Source organism: Cotesia typhae, unplaced genomic scaffold (assembly GCF_013202065.1).
Source record: "Cotesia typhae breed Kobodo isofemale line unplaced genomic scaffold, CoteBio_Ctyphae scaffold_152, whole genome shotgun sequence".
Taxonomy (NCBI): Eukaryota; Metazoa; Arthropoda; class Insecta; order Hymenoptera; family Braconidae; genus Cotesia; species Cotesia typhae.
The window spans coordinates 11,515,337-11,533,868 of record NW_027423776.1 but is presented as its reverse complement, the minus strand read 5'-3'; the positions used below and the strand labels follow the sequence as shown (position 1 = coordinate 11,533,868).

The window sequence follows — 18,532 nt, the reverse complement described above, 5'->3', positions numbered from 1 at the left end:
CACTACTAACAATAAATAACGACACTTTGGAAAAGTTTTCGATGGAAATAATTAATTTTAATAGACTTATTGATAATTTAGTTTCTTAATTTTTGAAAAACATAATTAATAAATCCAATATTAAACGTCAAATAAATTGTTTGAAGTATTTGTTAGTAATTTGGCATGTGAAACTAGTTCCAGTTTAATAAAAATTTATTTCATTGTGAAAACTCGGTCCTCAGTTGCACTCCCGATTTTTTCCACAGTGTAAATAAAGACTTTGCAAAAGTTTCCAAGGAAAATGTGAAATTCCGAGCAGCAATAGCCTTGCAAAATAATTAATTTAACTCGAGACTGATTGTCCACTGGGTATGTCAAGGCAAGTTTGTTTGTCTCTGCGGTGGATTTTAGGGCTCAAAAGTTTGTGTTAAAGTAAAGCTAAAGAATAAAAAGTAGCGACTGTTTATAAAGTGAGTGTAATAATAGTAGTAAGTAAAAGTAAAGCGAGTAAGGTGAATAAGAATAAGAGTAAGAATAAAAAAAGCAGAATCTTAAGTCGTGGGTTATCTGTGAGATCGGGAAATCGGAATTTGGACCAAGGACTGGTGTAAGTTGGCGAGTGGCCAAAATGGTAATGCGAGTCCTACCTCCACCGTCTCGACTCCGACGGCCGATTCTTAACTCTGGATGAAACCGAATGACATTTGCCCGTATTCACTTTTCGGTTAGCTGCTCCTACTCCAGGCCCGAGCTACGATGTAACGGGTAACGGGCTATCGCTCTTACTCGTTTTGCCTTCCTGGCATCTGCCCGGTATATATATATATATATACCTGGAATAACTTTCCAGGACAGAGACGCTGAACACGGGCACTCTGGCGCACGGCTATGGGCAAAAACACCTCGCGAACTCCATTAATCTGGTCTACATCTACCGTGCCGGTGGTGGTGTAAAAAACGCCGTTCTATTCGCACTAGTGTTAATCGACGGGGGCGCGGATCAGATGGATGTGCGAGAAATTATCATTCGTTCCATTATGCATCGTTGTATATATATATATATATATATATCTATATTGGTTTGTAGAGAGTGAGACAGTGAGAGCTCGGAATAAAACTCTGGTCATCTGTAAATTATTTACAGGGAAATAAAAGTCCACGCTTGTTTGATAGACCCAAATCAACTCTTAGTTATCGTCATGCATCACGTTTATTTTTACGAGTTTTGGATTTAGCTATAGTGCTTTCAATCACTTGGGACTGAAAATAATATAATACACTACTACTATCCATGTTTTTTTATTACTTTTTACTGTTTTAAATGGTAATTTTTATTACTTTTTTTGAAATTTATTTCAGAGAGTTCACTAGTATACACTACTTGCTTGTGAAAATATTTTCTGATTTCAAAATTGGCGATATCATATCAAAAGAATTATTTTTATCATAATTATTAATAATTAATTTTAGCACTATTTCAACCAGAAAACTTATTTTAGTTTATATGACAAGTCTTCAAGTCATCAGAAAATTTTTTCATGGATGATTTAAGAAAATAAAATTTCCAAATTTAATATCAAGTTTTCCAGTTATATTATAATTCAAAGAAATCGATACACACTCAAAGTTCCGCCCGCTGGCGAAGATTGCTACGGAAAGCTAATATCATTCAGAAGCAATAAGTAAGAAACATAACCATATACCACATTTTACACAGACTGATTGTGTGGAGGTTGGTTCTGGAATGCGTGACTTGAGCCAGAGAATTCCAGCACGAGCTTTGGATCTCGTATATGGTTTCTTGAGAGGAGCGAGATTCCAAACAAGGACGCAATTGAGAGTTTATTGGTTGCCGGAGCTCACAGCTCGGATAGAGAAGATCTGGGAAGCCCTCAGCTGAATAGCGCATATCCTGATATTCGAATAATACACGATTACTCGAGAAATTTCATTGAGAATGATGAGTCGTCATTGGCCGCGGGTTCGGATCGAGTCCCAGTTCCATTTATCCTTCTCCATTTCCACTCGACAATCACCAGCATTCCCCCGGCCCCTCTCTGGTAGGCGAGGAAAAAGTCATATCATGCAATGCATCTTGCGTTTTCGAGTGCTGGCAGATGCGCGTTGGACTTGCTCCAAAACTCTAATGCTATCCGGCAAAACGAAAGCCGTTTTCGAATGATAGTGTGTCAGTTGTTTTCGGAGAAGGAGAGGGGACCAATGTCGCTACTGTCGGCTAGATATATCGCTAAATTATCGTTTATTTCAAAATTTAGTGTCCCATCGTCCAAATGTCTGATCGTTATAGTTAAACTCGCCCCGAGCCTCGAGCTAAACTCACGTACATATCCACATAATCTAGGTCACAGTCGATAGAAGTCAAGTGAATTTTATTATTTTTTTCCTTATTTTCCCGGTACTTAACTCTGAGCCTCGAGTACCAATTCCACTCCGCTCCAAATTATGTCAACTAAATGAGTTATGAATTATAAAACCAGAGTCCCAGATGACTTTGTATTAAGTGCGCTCTTATTTGAACTTCAGATGACAGATTATTGGACATAACTTGGTATCTGTCAAAGAAAATTCTCGATATCTTCATATATAATTTTTTATACGTCCATGTATAATTTTTTGAATAATTTGATACGAAAATTATCAATATATAGACACGTCTATGAAATTTTTCGATTGGAGATAGTTCAAAAAATTACCGACAGATAGCGCATACTCGCTAAATCTTCTCCTAATAGGAGAGTGAAATTTTAGGATTAAATAAGAAAACAAATAAATTTTAATACTTCCTTAGAATATTTATCTAGCTGAATTTTAGTTATATCGACGACGAAAAAAATTTGTTTCGTATCAAGAAATTTTTAACGTAAACCCATGTCAAAGCACATATGAAAACATTTTTACAGGTATCAGCGTAGATACTAGATTACTAGACACAACCTCTCACTTGAACGAACTCTGACGGTAACTAAAATGTTCCTCTGACAAACTGAACAACTCACCAGCATGATGTACACTAGTTTTGTCTGGCATCACCAAAAGGCTCTTCAAAGCTCTCTGTCCGGCAGTCACCACCGGCAGGACGCTTTTATCCGTAAGCTTTCGTGACGAAAGTTATCAAGCCCCTGCTCTTTGAATATTCTCCAACATGTGTATATACTTACTTCGCACGTTTGCACCGAAAAAAAAAAAAAAAAAAAAAAAAAAAAAAAAAAAAAAAAGAGAGAGAGAGAGAGAGAGAGAGAGAGAGAGAGAGAGAGAGAGAGAGAGCGTATAGCGGTGTAAAACAAGCAATGTCTAATGAATCTTCGCGCTAGGAATGGGCTGTACCTCTATTCGACAAGTTTACGCTCGGTAAACGCTACTTCTAAATTTTCTTTTACGGTCTTTCAACTTGGCCCCGTCTTTCGCGTCTTATCTCCTCCTTAATCGACAAAAACAGAAAAGTTGAAGCCCTCTGCCTCTCCTAGCCAGCAAAGCTGTGTTTAACTGTTTAAGTTTACACCACTCGAATGGCTTTGCAAAATATTTTTTACGAAACTAGAGCTTTGAGGCTTTTTAGGGGCGAATGCTTTCGAGTCCCAGCTTGCAAGAACCTTTTTATTTGATACATAACGGCGTATCATTTTTTATTGGACTCGGAAAAGTTTGTAAAGCAAACTTTTGACTTTTTGTTGAAATCTTTTGTGCAAAACGCCGAGATATATATATATATATATATATATATATATATATATATATATATATATATATATATATATATATATATATAAGAGGATGTAAAAAGAGGCCAGAGAATATGGGAGTGTAGGCTAATGAATCCTAGCACGACATAACCAAAGTTAACACGCGAATAAGTGTAGGAAACTTTTCCATAAGCCAAACTCGGCTCTCTTATTCCTGATACTTTTATGTTTTGCTTTTGTTATCGAGTACAAACTTTTGTATAAGCTCCTTGTAGCTCTTATTGTGCCAACTCACTCTGCTTGTTCCTTCGGTATCCCTTATTGTCTTTATCTCCGCGATAAATAATTTTGTGTGAAAAATCTTACAACATTCTTACGAGAAATTAGATCGTAAAATTAAAAAAATTTAATTTTCGATTTTTCGAATTTTCTTAAAGTCCCGATATCTCCTGAAAAAAATTTTTTTAAGTTTACAAAACACAAAGGTTTTTGTAGGAAATTTCCCGAGGAACAATTTAGAGTGGTCAGAATTGCATTTAAAGCAATTATTTTAGGAGTTATGGCCACTATCATGGTCCGAAGTCGAAATTTCGAATTTTTGATTCTCCGAATTTTCTTCAAGTCCTAATAACTTCCAGGAAAAATTTTTTAGACTTATAAAACACACAGTATCTTGTATGAAATTTCCCGAGGAACAATTTAAAGTGGTCAGAATTGCATTTTAAGCAATAATATTAGGAATTATGGCCACTTATGTAATCTAGAAACGTGAATTCAATTTTCGACGATATAGAATGGCCTATTTTGCCCCTAAAGTCATTATTTTAGGAGTTATGGCCACTTTTATGTTTCGGAGTCAAAAATCTGAATTTTCGAATTTTCGAACTTTCTTCAACTCCCGATATCTCCCTAAAAAAATTTTTTTAGACTTATAAAACACTAAGTTTCTTGTAGGAAATTTCCCGAGGAACAATTTAAAGTGGTCAGAATGGCATTTAGAGCAATTATTTTAGGAGTTATGGCCACTTTTATGGTCCGAAGTCGAAATTTCGAATTTTTGACTTTCCGAATTTTCTTCAAGTCCTAATAACTTCCTAAAAAAATTTTTTTAGACTTATAAAACACACAGTATCTTGTAGGAAATTTCCCGAGGAACAATTTAAAGTGATCAGAATTGCATTTAAAGTCTATATTTTTGGAGTTATGGCCACTGAAAGATCCGTAAATACGAATTTTAATTTTCGACGATTTAATGTGGCCAATTTTGCCCCTAAAGTCATTATTTTAGGAGTTATGGCCACTTTTATGTTTCGAGACAAAAAACTTTAATTTCTCCTAAAAAAAAAAAAAATATTTCCCCATAAAACACATACGTTTCTTGTAGGAAATTTCCTGAGGAACAATTTAGAATGGTTACAATTGCTTTCATACCCATTATTTCAGGTGTTATGCCTCTTTTTATTGTTAGGAACCAAAAATTCTGATCTTCGATTTTTGAAATTTTCTTAACGTCTTAATTTTCGATTTTCTTCGCGGGAAATTAATAATGAGTAATATTTTTTTCAATCTCTAATTATTTTATTTTCACTGGACACATAATTCGAGAAGCAACCAGAAACTGAAGACACCAGTGGCACTTTTAGAGGTTAAACGTGTTTCAAGTGTTCCAGGAATTATTTCTCAAGATTACTACAAAGCTCTTTTTTCAAATAATTTGATTCCATCTACGATTCTCTGATTGAGTTTACCCTCAAGAAGTGCTTTAGCAAATTCATTGTCCTCTCAAGGGAGTAATACTTGAACTCAATTAAGTGGTTAGATATCAATATTTCAATCCTATCTCCCGTAAGCTTTAAAAGAAACCTCTTATTGCGTTTTTCCCTTCCTTTTCAACTTTTTTTTCCGAGCGATGTTATCGATATTGCAAGTACCATTGTTGATTTATTTCCACTATTTTTTCCGTCCCTTTATACTAAGTTTCTCTCCGTAAATTTAATTCGTTAGTGTCCTCCTCCTTGATCTACAAATAGACGTCTAGTGGATAAGGCAAACAAATCTTTTATTTGGATATTTCTTTAAATTCAAGTTCAATATTTCCGATACACAAGAAAAATCCCCGGATTATCCGTACTCATTATGTCAGACCAGCATTAAAATGTACGCCATTGATTGGGCGGTTTTTCCGACTGCATATCTTCAAATTCTTTAACCCAAACCCAACTTTTGCGATTTAAAATTTACATTCTGTAACTTTATTTATTATATATATTTCTATTTCTATTGATATGTCCATGTCTGACCTATACAACATCATTTATATTCAGAGCATGCTTCATCTTTGTTCTCTCGAGATTTTATTCCCCTTAACAGTCAATAAAATATTTACTTTTTTTTACGAAACTTTGAATTTTGATTATTCAAGCACACTAATTCGAGAATTGATTTTACTCGAAACAGTTCTACCGGAAGTATTCCAGTTTTCTTTTCTCTATTGTAAGTATTTTTAAACAATATTCGTAAAACTGCTTTCGAAAATTATTTTATATCGAATACTGAATACCAATTTATATATATCCTTTTCGCTGTGAATGCATTTTGAATTCGGATAAACTGTTGTAGAACAATCATTTAAACTTTCTTGACTACCGAGTAAACTGAGAAATTGGTACAGTGAAAACTTTTGAGTTTCTTCTCAATAAAAAAAAAAAAAAAAAAAAAAAAAAAAACAATAATCTACAGTCTAAATTTTTTTAATTACTAAAATATTAAAAAGTCCTTTTTTATCCTGATTATTAATTGTACTCGTCGATATTTCTTTCTCATTGATTTCATGAATAATTTTCAAGAGAATTGTAATTAGATTTTAAAGTGCAGGATATCGTACAATTAATGTCATTTTTGATTAAAATTTCATTCCATGTAACAAATCAGGAGTTTTTGTATGAAATTAGCTTATAGATATCAATAACTAATTAATATTCGACGTGAGTACCAAATGTAATCCCTACTTTAAATACATCGACAAACAAAAATTCGAGGAGCATCACAAAGAGCATGAAAATGAAAAACAAAAAGATTTTAGCATATTTTGTTAATACCATAGAATATTTATTAATGTCTTTTATAGGTAAACAATAATCATAAAAGGCGAGGAGGATTTGCGGGTTATGAAAGATTCATATGAGAGTTGGTGGAATCGGTGAATCAATAATGGTGCTCGTGGTGTCCTCCGTAAGTGCCCCCAGAATGATCATTACCGTTAGAGTTGTGTACATCAGCGAAGAACCCGCCGTGTGGATCAACAAAGTATTTTACGGTCCTGACATTACCGCCTGGCTCCTTTATTGTGTACTCGCCGACGGTCCGTTTGCCTGCAATAAACACCAAGTCCCCGGTGGAGTTGTTCATTATTCCAAATTAACCACCCTCCGGCAATCACGTCACAAGTGCAATTAGTAATTACATTATGGAGGAAAGCCAGTGGTTCTGCAACAAGATATTAATTAACAGAATATTACCGTCACGGTGCTCTTTGTGACCGTGGTAATCCCCGGTATGATGATCCTCGACCCCATATGCGAATTTGTAACTAGGATGGGCGACGTAGTCAACATGATGGTGACCGTGCGAATCGTGGAAGGCCACCTCGTGGCCTGGTCCCTCCACCGGCCCGTGAAAGTGGGCGAAACTGTGCGCGTGACCCGCTGACACCCCCTGCAGTCCCATGAGAGCTGACATCGCCACAAGTAATACTAACTGTCCTCGGCGATTGCCCAAATAAAATTTTAACATCATATCAAGAATCATTAAATTTACGATTTAAAAAAAAAAAAAAAAATTTTGTTCAAGCTTCTATCAAGCAGGAAAATTCTTATATCAAGTAAAAAATTGACTCAACCTAAGAAAAATTTATATCAAATTTATTACAAGTGATATTCTAAAAATTTCACTTACCTTAGCCATTTTTCGATAAATTGATCTTTATTCTGTCTGGTTGTCCGTCGTCTAATGGTAGAGTTAGCCGACGAAAATCCGTTTTATACCCACTAGAGTAAGGTATGTTGCATCATTATTTATTATTGTGTCATTATCCAACGTAATGGAAATGAAACCAATAAAAGAACTGCAAAAACTCCAGGATTGCTTGTCACTTTAGCAAATAGCTCCAAAAAAATGGGAAATGTTGTTCATCGAAGCGTTTTAACAATGTTTGTTTATTAATATTTACACAGCAGGAGTTATTTGGGCTCGCAAAGTGTGAAATAACACGATGTAGATGTTGGAGCTTAGGATTTGAGGCACATTAAATAGCAAACTTAACGGCTGGCGCTTGATACTTAATAGTTGATAGTTGACGTCAGTGTAGCCGCTTTCACGGTTGGTTTATTTTGCAGAAACATTTGCTAAGAAGGAATAAGTGTTTAATCGTCTCTTTGTACAAAATAATAACTTATATTAGCAATAAGCGTATAAGTAATAAGCGACTAATAAGCCAATTATAGAAATTGGATTATTTTTGTTGGTGCTTAATTAAAGTGCATTGACACAGACAAAACAGTGGATGGTACACTGATTTTGAGATTGGGTTGGTGTCAGTGTTAGTGCGGGTACGAGCTTCCAATTTGGCAACAAACCTCAGGGTTGCGGGATACGATAATATATATACGACTAAAACAGGATATTTCACGCCACCGAGTCGCAATTTAACTGTTTGCCTGAGCAAAGACAGGAGTATCGATCCTAGCATTCGTTACAACCTTGCAATTCACTGACTTTATGTCGATTCTCTTTACTTTTCTCCATTTATTTTTTTTACTTCTGTTTATATTGACAGATTGAAGATCTTGTGACACTAAAAAAATTAATGAAAAAAAAAAAAAAAAAAAAAATGCGATTATCATTTGATAATTTTATAAAGACAACAATATTTATAACAAACTATAGACGATTGATAAAATAATAATACTAAATAAAATCAGAGTTAAATAATCTTTCTTATTTAATGCAAATGTCGGGCGCGTATCAGTGAACTGTAACAAAACACCGACTTCTACACCACAATACAAATAATAGAGAAAGAAAAATGATTGTAGGCATTTTAGTACTATTTACCAAGAAATGAAGGCATTTTTACGCAGAGAATAATCCAATTGGGTGTGACAATGCGGGATTTGAGGTGGATTAAAACGAACACAATCTGAGGTAAAAAGTATATACGATAAAAATGAAGAAAGACGTGGATAAATTGAATAAGCTCGATATATATATATATATATATATATATATATATATATATATATATATATATATATATATATATATAGCAAATAACCAGTGGTTCGTGAGCCGTCTCGTTCCATCACGCTCTAATTTTTAACTCGTTCGTACATGCATTGACTACCGTCTCTTTTCGTATCAAAAAAGCTACTCTTCTGACAAAACACCGCTCTAAGAAATCAATCCATCATTTTCCCGGGACTCGTTCTGCTCGAGATATAAATAAGTTTCGATATTTCGCGAGCTTAATTACTGTTTAATTATTCCAGGATCAACGCTATGTTTAATCAGCATTAGATATTTAGATCTAAATATTTAGTTAACTAATTATCGCGGAACAAATACTCTTAATCAAATTCAATTTTTGCCCAGATTAATTATTATATGTAATTAATATTCACCCAATGTATTCAAAATGTTCATTTAGTTTTTGTAAATTACAATTTCTTGGTTTTAATAATAAAGTTTCATAAATTTATACAAGTCTGATGCAACATCAATTATTGTATAAATTATGGGCACATGATATTTTAAATTTCAAAGGATAAATGTCTACAAAATTGGAGCCATTATTTTATAAGTGGCTTCGTTTTGAAGTATCATAATAAAAATCATTAAACCAATACTCCATTTCCAAATGATCGCTTATTAATACTGAAAGTTATACTCACTTTTAATGATAATTGAAAATCGGAAAAGTTAAATATTATATCAACGAATTGGTTAGTTGGTTTTAATTAACAATTACCATCATATAGCCCATTAATTTAATCGAAAAAAAACTGCAATTACGCGGTGATACGGAAGATTGAAACAAAAAAAGGTAGAGCGTGAAGGAAAAAATTTTCTCTGAACAGATATTCCGGTAAAATATTTGCGTGTACATCTAGAACCGTAGAATGGTCGGATAGGAATGATCATTTGGTGACGGGAAACCGCGTAAAAGCTTCTGTCATGATCCAAATGGCACTTGATGGTCCTCAAGACTACACAGCTAGCAAGCAAGCGAGCGGTATCCTCTTCTTATCACCCACATGAATGTAAGGTATACTTATTTACCGGCGTCGTTTTCTTTATTCGAATTTGGAATTCAAAGCCACCCATCAATAGGATCTGCTGATGGATCATAAAAGCTCGGATAATAAAAGCTGTTTCCCGTTCTTCTCCTGCTACTACTCTTCCTTCTACTTTTGCTTCTACTCGTGCTCCGCTTTCTGCTTCTGTCGGCGTCGTCAGAGATTGTCACCCCAGTTCTGGGCAAAAAGGTAAAAAATATTGGAAAGAGTGCACGAGTCGCCTGAAAAACATTCGTTCTCAGTGTGCCCGTGAAAAAGTCATTTTCCGTTTTATCGCGACTATAAAATTCAATAAACTCTTTATTATAATGTTATTAAATAATAAAAAATTAATAGAGAGCTTTTAAGCTCTCAGCTATTGATTTAGCTCCTCTGGTGCGGAGCAGTGGTGCAGCTCTTGAGAGGAGTTATAGGTCTCCTCGGGAATAAAATATATTACCTACATGTCTATGACCATCAGGAGTATCCAAAGAAGGTAGAGTCCTTGTCCCGTATTGAGGTAAGTAGGTACCCGGTTAATTGGTTATCCGTGAAAAAATTTTACGATATGTTTATATACAATTTTTATATGAAAAAATAAATAATAATTTTTTTTTTTTTTTTTTTTTTTTTCTACAAAAGGACTACGGAAAAATTGGTAGCAAATATTATTAGGTACCCAGTTATTTGGTTATCAAGCACTTTAATCATGCCGATATCATCGTCCCATCGTCCCGGATAAATGTTCCGCACCTGTTCCTTGTTAAAATTGAGGTGATTGATGCCGGTGGGCAGAGTAAACGTGACACCGTCACTTCATCCCGGATTATCGCAATACTCTGTATCATTTTTCAAGCCCCACATTAATTTATCTACCTATGTACTGGAAAGACATCTTGAGGAGAGTAGTACGTGAGATCCCGATCCAGATCCCAGTCCAGAGTCCGTGTCTATTTTTCTTATTTTCTTCATCTCCTATATACTGTATTTTTCTGGTCTACTTTCGTCCCGGGTATTTCTACTCTTAATGACGGAAAATAAATAAAACCGTTGTAACGGAAAAGCGTAAGTGCATTTGACAGTTAAAGAAACGGAAAAATAGCGAATTTATGTCCTCTGTTTAATTTACGTCGGTTTACGATCAAAATACGCTCGAGTTCACGGTAAGTATGAATACCCGTGAATATAAGCCGATTTATGTCTTATAGCAACAGAAGATCCTGGAGCCAAGCGGCACTCTCCTCGGGTCGTACTCCTTCTTTATTTAATGAGCTTACATTAAAAACTACGTCTGTTTAAGTGAAAAGTCGTAAAATGTCATTTTTTAAGCTTTTACTTATTGATAAACTGTCACTTTACTTAATTGGCTGATATTTTATGGCTTCAATTCTCTATGGGGCTTTTCTTTTTGTCACTGATTTTTTAACATCTTTGTTTTGTTAATTAAATATCAGAAGATTGTAGTCAATGTAATTTAAGAGTAAAAAATTGAAGCGAGCATTGAAATGTTTTCATTTTAGAGCTTTGCGACGAAACAATACTCCGGTTATTCGGTTACCAATTAACTTGAAGCTTACCTCGGGGCGCTGAATTTCAATCTGCCAGGTCAGTTACTAATTTTCGAGCTTTAAAGCCATCTGTAATTACCATAGTTGCACTTATATCACTTAAAATCTTTGAAGAAAATTTTTTTTCTCAAATATCTTCAGAAAAATATTTGATTGATTTTTTTTTTTTTTTTTTTTTACTTTAATAATGATTATAAATATTTCAATTTAATATAATTTAATTGTTATTAAAGGTAAAATAATTAATACTAATTAATTATGTGCCGAGTGACTTTATTAATTGTAGGGCATTTTTTTCAAGTAGTTACTTTGAAATAAATAAAATAAAATAGCGGTTAAATTAAAATAATGAAAATTAAATGAAAGACGGTATAAGTAGAAAAAAAAAAAAAAAAAAAAAAGTGAAATAAAAATGAAGTTTTGTCTGGTCTGTAGCTCATCGAGACGACGTGCCCGGCATTTTGAACCAGTTGAATTCTTAAACTCCGACTAGTCTTGAATTAAATAGCTAACTAGTACTTCTGTTCACGTACTATTTGTAAGTCAAGATTATCAATTTTATATAACCGGCATAATCCTATTTGAATTGAGTGCATTATACCGAAATAGAGGTATTTTATTAATATTATGTACGGATCATTAAGTAGATTCAATTTAAACTAAACTAAAAAAATAAAATGTTAATATTTAAATAAATAGAATTATCGAGAGCCCAATAAATTAATAATCATAAATTCATAATATATATATATATATATATATATATATATATATATATATATATATATATATATATATATATATATATCCACAGGATAATTTTATTGATGAAATCCCAGGTAAAATTAATTAATTATAAATTCATGAGTATCATAATTATTCATGTCACAATTATGTCCCGGGAGCTTTGTAATAATTAGTTTTAAATTATTCGCAAATGTGTTTATCAATTCTGAAAATAATTCCAAAAACTGACTGTATTTCCTCTATGAATTTTTATCACCGTAATAAATTAATTATTGTTTTATTTCGTGGAGAATTTGATTATTCGGCGACGATTAAAAAAATAAATAAAAATCAATCTGTAGATTGAGAAAAAAAAAACAGTTATTTTTAATAAAAATAGAATTGACGGTAAGAATTTATTTTTGATAATGGAAGACGCAGTAAATAAATAAAAGTGGCAATATCAGCCTGGGCAAGCTTACAACGACACTCGAAAAATTCCGAGTGTCGGTGTCTAAACGGCTCGGATGAAGACCACTTGAAAATTGCCAAAGTGTACCACCTAAATAATCTTCATTTTTCTCTGTCTCTGAGTTTGTGTCAGCGTAGAAAACTCCACTAAGAATTGTGTGCTACTGACGTCAGCGCCTTTTTCTTTATATTTTTTACATTTTTTTTTTTTTTTTTTTTTTTTTTTTTCATTATTAACTTGTGAATGATTGTGACTGTTGGGAGTAAATTTATTTTTTCTTCGAGTAATTAGACTCTTTTTAACAACAACACTAACAATTTTTCATTAAAAAATTCTCCAAAGGAATTTTTTAGTATTATAAAATTTATTTTATTGATTAGTCAATTATTAATGATTGATATAAGGTATCAACGATATTTTTTTTTTTTTTTTTACAGAAGCAAGGAAATGTATTTCATGTCATTGAGAATAAATAAATGTTTGCGATGGCTACTTGTTAGTATCTTATCAATAACTAAAACAATTAATTAGCAAAACAATAATTAAATCGAGTATTTTACTGACTTAAACTGAGTTCACTAGACAGATAACAAAAGACTTTCTGATAACGATAACGGACACCGACGATGGACTTCAGTACAGCGCTATAGACTCTCGACAGCAATCAGTCGCGAAATTTCTCCGATAGGAAGCACCTATTAGGTTGAAAATGCTCCAGCTTTCATCGGTGGTATTTTTCTTCTTATCACTGGGCGCCTTTGTCTGCTCCCAGACCACCAGCACTCAGGTAGGTAACGAGTTAATTAACTTAATAATAGCAATAATGATAAAAAGTTCTGCAAGCAATTAAACTTTAGTTTTGAAAATGAAAAACAATTATTTGTAACGCAATTAATTAATTTAACCGACTTTGTATTTTAGATCTGGCAATTGTTGCTCCGTCAAAATTTATTAAATGATCCACTTAATTGTTTCTCCAAGTTTTAATGAATTTATTCAATTAGAGCGGTATTGTTTTTTGTACCGGAGTCGATAGAGTATTATGTGTAGGTTGCCGAACTTTTTAATGATTGTTCTCTTCTGTTATCTGACCTAGAGCATTTATTTCGAGCCATGTTATTTTCAATAGGCTATTTTTTTTTTTTTTTTTTATATATTTATATTTCACTGTTTGTTATATTTTTTTTATTTATTTTTTTATTGGCGTATAGAAACCACATACTGTCGAGCCTACAGCTGTTGAGATTGCTGTAATACTCTTGGGTGTATTAGCTGCCAGCTCTGTATCAGTTCTCGTTGTTTTGATACCCTCAATGCTTTATTAGTAAGTCTCACATCAATATTTATATTTACTGTAATTTAAGTTACTTTATAAATATTTTCATTTACTTCATCGCAGTTTTTTATTGTTTACATTTTTTTACTAAAACTCCCATTACAGATGGGCGAGTACCATTTTTTTTTTTTTTTTTCAGTATCAAGTTTGTTTTTCTATTCAAATTTGGTCCGAGCTTGTTGGTTTTTTTTTTTTTTTTTTTTTTTTTATTCTACCGAAATGACCATAAATTTATCAAGCCACATTTTTACACGTTTAACTATCGATTATTTTAATTGAATAAAAAATTTGCTAGAATAAAAATAAAATTTTTCAGAACAATAATCGTTGATTAAAAATAAAATTTTTTTCAACAGCAGGAGATTGAACAAAAAATGGGATGCAGCGAATAATCGGACAATAGGAAGTGAAGATTGATTAGGTGTGCCCAATCATCGAAGCCATGCGCCAATTAATGGATCTTCGGAGTAAATCACGGATGTACGTGCAATAGAGGCGCAGAGAACGAGAACGAATCCCGAACTGAGCACCTATCCGGGAAACCCGGAAAATTAATGTCATCAAATCAACTATGAATCATATTCACATTCACATTCCCATTCTGTCAACGTACTTATTATCCATCATCCGAATTTATTGCCTTGATAATAAAATATTATCAATTATTATTTATTATCTATTGCAGTTATATCACGTCAATATCCCGTTATTGTTTTAAGCTCCGTTCCCCGCTGCTTCTACATGTTTGACCAGGTTAATCAATTATATAATGACAGGATTATCAGTTGCATCATTGTTTCAATAATATGTAGTGTGTTATCACCCTAGTGAGATAACATTATCGCAATTTTTATCTAACTTACCGACAGAAACACTCAACGCAGCGCTAAGCCTCGCTTTTGGTAATTTACCACTTGTTGATTCTAATCAACTGTCGGAAATGCAAACCTCCCTCGTTGCCTTACCACGTTAAGTATCATTTTATGATAATTATAGAATTTACGGAAAATACCCTGATAGCCACCTTACCTATAACTTACTGTCAATCTACGTCCGCAATTTGAAGCAAACTTGACGGAAAGAGTTGGCAAAGCGAGCGATTACCTATTAGTTACCTATAACTTACTCTGCAAATAGACGTCAAAACTTGCTGTACAAGTATTTCCTTCAAATTGTAGTAAAGTTGAAAGGAAATTTAACTACAAGTTTGATTGTTAACTTGTATTCAAGTTGCGGCTGTAGATTTCTGTCAATTTGCTTACAACTGTTGTTGAGTGAAGAATTACCGCCAACTTGATGTATAACTTAACCGTAACTGCTGGAAGTCAACACTTACTGAGAAAGCGCTGGCTATCAGGGTATATTCAAAAATTTTAATTATAAAAAAGATAAAAAATTATTTTAATGATTTTAAAGGGCTAAAAAATTTTTTTCGTCTCTAAAAAATATATTTTACCAAAAATCCTACATTTAAAAATGATTATTCACTTGAAAGGTTAATGAACTCTTATAGCAATACTTTGAAATTTGCCTTGACTGTAATAATAGACAAAATTACAGCCTTTGAAAAAAAAAAATTCCGATATTCATCCCCTTCATAGCAATTAAGTAATACAATAGTGAATTATTATTTAATGTTACGATATCCCCAGATGTACGGGGTCAATCAAATGTAACCATATTTTTTTTTAGTTCCATTCTTTAATTTTTCATTGAAAAAAAAGTTTATTAGATAAAAAATATTTTATAATTAACGTGCAAAAATTTCCAGCTTTTAAAGATTCGGAAAAAAGCAATTAAAAAAAAAAATTTCCTGAAAAATTTGAGATTTTGCGAGAATATATTTTGAAAAAGACTCTAGCTGTCTATAGAAGATATAAATAAAGCTTTCCAGGTAAATTATAGGGTGAGAAAGTCGTGAATAGCTTATGAGTTTCCCTCTGGTGAGCAAACACTCGAAGGGGAGCTGCGGCTACAAAATGTTTAAAGTTGATCCGGAGTTCGCGATTGCGTATACAAAGTTAACAGTTACGCTGGTCTGCTCTTGGCCGCCGGGGAGGAATTCGAATAAGCGCGACTTGGTGGTATTTAACGTAAAATGGTGGATCTCGTGGCTGCTAGGGATTTTCCTGGTGGTTCCTCTGATCTACGCGGCAGTTGTTGATCGGAAAAATGTGCTGGAATTCACGAAATCTCTTTGCCTAGCGGTTTCTTGTGGGCAGTGCGCGGTCAAGATGTTTTTCTGCAAGCTCCAGCATCGGCGAATCAAGGTAGAATTTTTTTTTTTCAAAAATTGGTTTGGTCAGACTTTCAATTTTAATTGATTAAAAAGCTTATTATGATTAAAGGATTGCAAATATTTTTTAAAGAAATTTTTGAAGCCTCAAAAATTGGGAAAAATTTTCTGATCTAGCCAATTTTGATGTAAGGCTGTCTTAAAAATATTACGCCATCTGTTGGAATTTTTCAAAATCATTTTTTTATCAAAAAATTATATATGGACAAATCAAGTCATATTAAATAATGCTAAACTTCTTATTCAAATTTCTGAAGCTCAAAAATTTATCAAATAGTTTCTTCTCGATGAAATGGAGGAGTACGTAAAAGCTAGCGTGCCGTTCGAAAGACAAATTTTCTTAAATTATATAAAAAACTGCGGACTAGTCCACGTCGTTCTGAATGCTTGTTCCCTGGTGGCGAGTATCGGGGTAATTCTGGGGCCTCTTGTCCTGCCCCAGAGGCTCCCCACGGAAGCCAAGTATCCTTTTTCCGTGGAGACTCATCCGAATTACGAGATTATTTACGTCCATCAAGCCTTCGCGGGGATTCTCTGCTCCTCGATCGGGTGCATCGATTGCCAAATCGCGATGCTGCTCTGGTACTCGATCGCCAGACTGGATATCTTGAGTCTGGAAATGGAAAAGATAACCAATGTTTGCCAATTCTACGAGTGCGTTCGCAAGCATCAGTATCTACTGTGGTAATTCTTATCAAATTTAAATATACTATTTTTTATGATAACACAATACAATATTTAATTCAGGTTTGTCGACGAAATTATCAAGGCTGGAAGATGCTTGGTCGCAACTACCGTTATAATGACGACTCTGGCTGTAATTTTCGGAGGCGTTCATATTGTCGGGGTAAAATTTGGAAGTAAAATATAAATTTTGATTATTTTTAATTAAAGACATTAATAGTAGAACGAACCGTTGATCGCTAAATTGCAATTTGTGATCATTGTTGGAGGATTTTCTATGCTACTGTACATAACTGCTTGGCCCTCGGAAACTCTCACCAGAATGGTATGTGATAATCAATGCAATGGCTTTGTAAATAAAAAAATCCATTTATTTATAAATATAAAAAAAATTTTACCTAAGAAAAAAAAATTTTTTTTTGGCTTAATAAAGCTTTTTCTTGCACAAAAAATGATTTTTCAGTGCGAAAACGTCGGCTGGACAATCTACAATTCTCCATGGCTCAAAAATTCAAAAGAACTGAATAAAGGAATAGAGTTTGTTATACAAAGATCGAACAAACCTGCAATGATTTCCCTTTCAGGAATATTTCCAGCGCTGTCGTTGAACTATTATGCGACTTTTTTGTCAAAAACATTTTCTTACTTCACAACTCTTCGTATTATATTGGCTAAGATGGAATAAACTTTTTTAAGTCACTATCGTAATCATTAATCATTAAGTTTTTGTGCTTGCTACTGATGCCTATTGACAATTATTTGAATTGATGAGAATAATAAAAATAATTTTTTATTCACAACCTAATCCTTGTCAATTTAATTTAATTTATTTCATAATAAATTTTTACATTTTTTTTTTTTTTTTTTTTTGTAAATTTTTTCCACAAGAGGCGAAATAATATTATCGAACACAAAACTTGAAAAGGTTTTTTTAAATATTTTCACTATACTGAACTTAAATTTTGAATTATTTTATACGCAACAACTGTCGAAACAAAATAGCCAACATATTCTGTCTGTAAATAACCTCAGTTAGTATTTAAGGGTCTACTCAGGTCGCTGAACCCCGTAACAAAGACGCGAAGATCGAGGAGTAATTTAATGATATGATTATCTTACTGTATATTAGCACTATAGCCAGTACAAGTTAGCAATAATCACTCGTATGTGTGGGATGTAATTAGCTCTATCTTCTATTTCTCCGTCGATTATTATTTAACGCATCAACTTCGGGGCGAACGCGCTGCCGCAGTTAATAAATCTTTGGCAGTAATACACAAGCCGCACAAAGACTCACAACTCCGGGACAATACAACCCCTTAACTTTAAACCTTACATCTACTGAAGTCAATAATAATTCGACAAGTATCAGTGAATATATAATGTTCAAAGTTAATCCCGAGTTTGCGATAGCCTATGCCAAATTCGTAACTAT

The 18,532-nt window shown here is 33.3% G+C and overlaps 2 protein-coding genes across 3 annotated transcripts; one reads left to right on the top strand and one right to left on the bottom strand.

Annotated features, from left to right (window-relative positions):
• Nucleotides 1-3,804: 3,804 nt before the first annotated feature.
• Nucleotides 3,805-11,575, bottom strand: LOC141536060 (cuticle protein 7-like). 2 transcript variants are annotated; one of them, XM_074256295.1, is made up of 3 exons: nucleotides 7,638-7,653; nucleotides 7,202-7,439; nucleotides 3,805-7,054 (listed from the first exon to the last, which is right to left on the bottom strand). In XM_074256295.1, exons 1-3 carry the CDS (start codon nucleotides 7,644-7,646, stop codon nucleotides 6,888-6,890), a joined length of 414 nt encoding a protein of 137 aa, XP_074112396.1. In that variant the 5' UTR covers nucleotides 7,647-7,653; the 3' UTR covers nucleotides 3,805-6,887. The 2 variants fall into 2 exon arrangements, with proteins under 2 accessions (XP_074112396.1, XP_074112395.1); XM_074256294.1 differs by having other exon boundaries at nucleotides 7,202-11,575.
• A 4,521-nt stretch (nucleotides 11,576-16,096) lies between these two features.
• LOC141536023 (odorant receptor 47b-like) lies at nucleotides 16,097-17,844 on the top strand. Its single transcript, XM_074256228.1, has 5 exons — nucleotides 16,097-16,387; nucleotides 16,691-17,097; nucleotides 17,161-17,260; nucleotides 17,321-17,422; nucleotides 17,561-17,844. Exons 1-5 carry the CDS (start codon nucleotides 16,097-16,099, stop codon nucleotides 17,780-17,782), a joined length of 1,122 nt encoding a protein of 373 aa, XP_074112329.1. The 3' UTR covers nucleotides 17,783-17,844.
• The last annotated feature ends 688 nt before the right edge of the window (nucleotides 17,845-18,532 follow it).

Coding starts and splice junctions, on each gene's coding strand:
- LOC141536060 (XM_074256294.1), bottom strand. CDS start 7,490: ATGATTCTTGATATGATGTTAAAATTTTATTTGGGCAATCGCCGAGGA. Junction 7,055..7,201: donor TCACAAAGAGCACCGTGACG/GTAATATTCTGT, acceptor TGTTTATTGCAG/GCAAACGGACCGTCGGCGAG.
- LOC141536023 (XM_074256228.1), top strand. CDS start 16,097: ATGTTTAAAGTTGATCCGGAGTTCGCGATTGCGTATACAAAGTTAACA. Junction 17,098..17,160: donor AAGCATCAGTATCTACTGTG/GTAATTCTTATC, acceptor TATTTAATTCAG/GTTTGTCGACGAAATTATCA. Junction 17,423..17,560: donor CGGAAACTCTCACCAGAATG/GTATGTGATAAT, acceptor ATGATTTTTCAG/TGCGAAAACGTCGGCTGGAC.